Here is a 4,397-nt window from a genome sequence, read left to right on the forward strand (position 1 = left end):
TAATATAGAAATGCAAATGGTAATATACTTACCTCTTGGGGAGCATGAATCTGCTAACCACAAAACGCTGGCCACATCCGTAACGTAACACCACATATGCACAAGAAATATCCATAAATAACAATAAATAGTACAAGAAATGTTCCCAACGTGCTGATGTAGATATACAACGTTCTGTGGTCAACAAGATCCGGGCTCCCTCTGAGTGGCAGGTGATTAGGTCAACACATATTAGCTATTGAAGCCATTCGACGCCTGGTATGGACTACGGTGAACAAACACACTTGGCCCAAGGAGGATCGAAACCCAGAAACAAGCCTTAAACAGGACAGGACTTTCACTCTTTCAGGCCTTGGTGCTTAGGCAGAGGATTAATTCATGTGGGTTAGCGGCCAAGGTTGGGCAATAATTGGTCCCAAACTGTGCATCAACATTCAACAGTTTTCAGTCAGTCAAGTAACAATCAACAAATCCCTCTTTCCATAAGACAATAAATTCTAGTCGACAGTTCCAACTTAGGATGCACTCAGCTCCTGCCATTTCTGAAGACCCATCCAACCTCATGTAGAGATCTTTTGCACCATATTCAAAACAATGTGGGGTTGGGCCCATGTAAAATCATTAGAATCTGAACTCAGGGGGCATTGCGTTGCCTTCTTTCCATTATTGTCCTCGCCCACAACATGGAACCTAACATACTAATATCCCATGTTAATTTTTAGCTTACCTTTGCTTGAACCCATAAGTTCATTAACAAAATTGAAATCATTACCAGAATGGAAAGAGAAACAGGATCGAAATAAGTTTCTTTACCCTCCAAAACGTAACAAGACCATCTCATTCTATGATTAAAACCATAAAGTTAAGTTTTGGCTTCAAACGCAAGGCAAAAACTAAAATGTAATCATTTAATCTGATTTTGCTTCCAAACCATCCATCAGAAATCATCCCTACCAACAAGACACACATAGGGTAACCTAAAACCTTATCCCTGCAGCTATGACATGATCAAACCAGAGAACATTCAGCTACTGTAATGTAGTCCGATATTATTAAAATAATTGCGCACAAGAGAAGTTATGGTGCGCTTTCACCTTTCAGTTTTCCTTTTCCCCATCTGTTGTCATATTGGATTAAGGGAATGCAGTCAAACAAGAAACAATACTGAACAGATCGGAATGGAGTAACAGAGTTCATGTAGCTCAGACAGTATAGCTTGGAACAATGATTTGTTGGGTTGAGTTGAGTTTGGAAGCTGCCTAGTTCATATTCTATACCCAGTTAAATCCATAAATTATGATGAAATTACACCTACACATAACAAACGTGTTTACCATAAAAATATAAGACCATTCAATTGCATCTACAGAACTCTCTCTCTCTCTCTCTCTCTCTCTCTCTCTCTCCTCAATTCCTCTACTTTCTTTCTTGATTTTTTAACCTCTTCTGGTACTGAGGGTCTCAGTTTGCAAAATCAAAAGAAAAAAACAGGAGAAACGGTCTTCTTCTATATAGCTCTGTAAGTACAACAGAGGCTTGAAAATGAACCGAAACAAAACCAAACTAATAAAGCGAAGGCATATTCAATGTTAGAAAGGAACTCTAACCTGTTCTCTCTTGTTGACTGACTTGTTCCCTCTTCTTATCTTTCTCTATTCTATCTTGTTTCTCTTGGCCTCGCCTACCTCCGCTTTGCATAACTGAGATAGAACAAAGCAGCGGCAGCAGCAAGTGTCCCAGTGGACGCAACTGCTGTCGGCCACTGAAGCTTGATGCACTTGGATCCATTCTCCGCATCAACCATTGATGATTTGCATGCAGTTTCACGGTTTTTCAGTTCCATGACAAAGTTGTTAGATGACAACAGCTCCTGCTGCAATTGACTGACTTGAGCTTCTTTCTCCTTGATTTTCTCCTTGGACTGACTCAGGGCTTCTTCCAGAGAACGCTTCGCAGCCTCTATTTCATCCTTCTCCTTCTCCAGCTTCACTAGATCCAAAGACTTATTGGCGATATTTGCTTCCAATCCTTTAACTTCATTCAGTAGCTGAAGAATTTTGATCTCTTGTTCCGAGATTTTGACCATCGCTTCGCCTTCAATCTTGTTGCTCTCTTCCCTGTTCTTCGCTTCCTTGGCCTCAACCATTGACAATTTCTCCTCTAAATAAAGGATCCGGCCCTCGTTCTCCGCCTTGGCTTTTTTCAAGACTCCAACCTCTCCATCGATGCGTTCCAGCAAACAAACCTTCTCCATCTCAAGAGCCTTGACCATGGACTCCTTATGGAGATTGCTCTGCTTAAGCTCCTCATACGCATCCTTCACCTCCTGCAATTCCCTCAACGCTTCTTCGCTCTCGGACATCGACGAAGAAAGATCATGCTGCAGGCGAAACACCTCCGTCTCGAGCTCAGCCGCTCGAGCGGCGATTACTTGCAGAGCCTTCTTGTCTTCTCCAGATTCATCAATCTGCCTCTGCATCTCACCCAATCTCACCTCCATATCCTCTTGATTCCTCTTGAATCCTTCGATCTCCTCCGTGAGAAGCTTGATTTTCTCATCGTTCTCCCCCTTATCGCGCAGCAATCCGGACTTCTCCTGCTCCAGAACTTCAATCCTCCGGTTCAATTCGGAAACTTTCTTATCGAGATCAAGATCTCGCTTCGAGTCCAAGCTCTCCTTCTCAGGCCCCTTACCATTGACATCCGATGCGACGCTATTGACAATCTCTTCGTCGGCCATTGGAACCTAGAGCGGAAGGAGACGAAGATTAATCCGAGCAATTGAACCGAAAACAAATTAACAAGAAACGAGAAGGGCTTGAAAAGGAGGGTTTACGACCATACCTTTCTGTTAGGGTTTAAAAGGCAGAGAGAGAGAGAGAGAGAGAGAGAGAGAACCAACGCTATCTATTCGCTTCCACTTTGTTTTCTGTGAAGCTCAAAAAAACAATGGAAAGGGAGAAATATTCGCAGTGGAGGGAGCGTTTTATGGAAAGACCTAAGCCTTGAGGGAGCTTCGGCTGGCTGAAATTTTGTGAGGGGGCTTTGGAATGAATGAGAAGATATTGAACGTCAGATTGGAACCAATCTTTCACAAGCTGGGGGAATTATTAGATCGAGACGGAAATGGAAAAGATAAACTCAATAGAGTTTTATATGTCGGAGACCGAGCTGGACAACGAACCTGTCAGTGGTCCGGTTTCCGGGTCGAACGGTCCGATCGTTCAAATTGAACGGATGGCCCGTTTTGACAAAAAATAAAAAATTTTAAAAACTTTAAAAAAAACAACCATATCGTTGAATGGTTTGAATGGTTCGACCGCCCGAGTCAGACCAAATCAATGGTTTTGGGGGAAATAACAGTTCTAGGGTAAAATGAAACCGATCACATGACTAATTCCCGGTTTTTTCAGTCTGACCGTCTAGTTTTAAAAACCATGTCGGAATGTGTTAAATTATCAAAATGTTCAATTAAAACCTCTATTTTCTCCAAACAGATGAGAGATAAGCTAAAAAGACAAGAATCATTTCACTTGTATAAAAAAAAAAAATGTTTTATTCATTTTATTGATATAGATGTCTCTCTTCATCTTAAAATATAAAATTTATCTACTCCTTTCTCCAATAAATCAAAAGAAAATCAAATGAAACCATATATATATCAGAAATAAACCTCTACCATTTTATTTAAATATTAGATCCAATTAAAAACTAGTAAGGATTTATTAGAACTACAATGAAACTTCAATGTTATATTTAAAAAATTAATCGAACCATAAATCATCCAAATAAATAAAAAAAAGTTAATTTGGAGATTTAAGAATCTTTAAACCGCTGAAATAATATCTTTTTGGAAATTAATTTATGGAACTCTAATAGAGGAGATATTTGTCACAAAGTGAATTGCAAATGAAACTTAAGGGAAATACCCCGTTTTTGGTAATTTACTTTTTATTTTGGGTAAATTTCTGAAACCTCTCCTAAAGTTCTTGACTGTTGCTGAAAGCTTTCCTGAACTTTTTTGATAAGTTGCAAGTAGACCTCCTCTAGTAAAATTCTCTAACAAGAGTTAGCAAAAAATGTCCAAAATACCCATACAGTTACTATTGAGGTTAGTTTCTATTGGGAAAAGCAATACAAACTTTATAAACACCAAAAGAACAAAAGATAATTTAAAGTTGCAACTTTACCTTTGAATAATTGATACCAAGGGCCAAATTTGGAAAGAATACAAATACATATAAAATAATACAAAATACAAGATTTTACACTCTACATATTTATTTTTATACTCTTTCCAAGTGAGCCAAGGAAAGGAGATTGAAAGGATTTTTTTTAAGGACAACTATATTAAAAGTTCAAGGATAGTGATTGCAAATACGAAACTTCAGAAAAAA

General features: G+C 39.0%; 1 protein-coding gene across 1 annotated transcript; it reads right to left on the reverse strand.

The window, feature by feature from the left end:
• Window positions 1–1,247: 1,247 nt before the first annotated feature.
• Window positions 1,248–2,988, reverse strand: LOC104608954 (peroxisomal and mitochondrial division factor 2-like). The gene is made up of 2 exons (XM_010275080.2): window positions 2,845–2,988; window positions 1,248–2,746 (listed from the first exon to the last, which is right to left on the reverse strand). The coding sequence occupies exon 2, from the start codon at window positions 2,738–2,740 to the stop codon at window positions 1,682–1,684; it is 1,059 nt and encodes a 352-aa protein (XP_010273382.1). The 5' UTR covers window positions 2,741–2,746; window positions 2,845–2,988; the 3' UTR covers window positions 1,248–1,681.
• Between the last annotated feature and the right edge of the window lie 1,409 nt (window positions 2,989–4,397).

The sequence above is a fragment of the Nelumbo nucifera genome, chromosome 3, assembly GCF_055504915.1.
Source record: "Nelumbo nucifera cultivar China Antique chromosome 3, China Antique-T2T, whole genome shotgun sequence".
Lineage (NCBI taxonomy): Eukaryota > Viridiplantae > Streptophyta > Magnoliopsida > Proteales > Nelumbonaceae > Nelumbo > Nelumbo nucifera.

Excerpts from the sequence above, each read along its gene's own strand:
- LOC104608954 (XM_010275080.2), bottom strand. The coding sequence starts at position 2,740 with ATGGCCGACGAAGAGATTGTCAATAGCGTCGCATCGGATGTCAATGGT.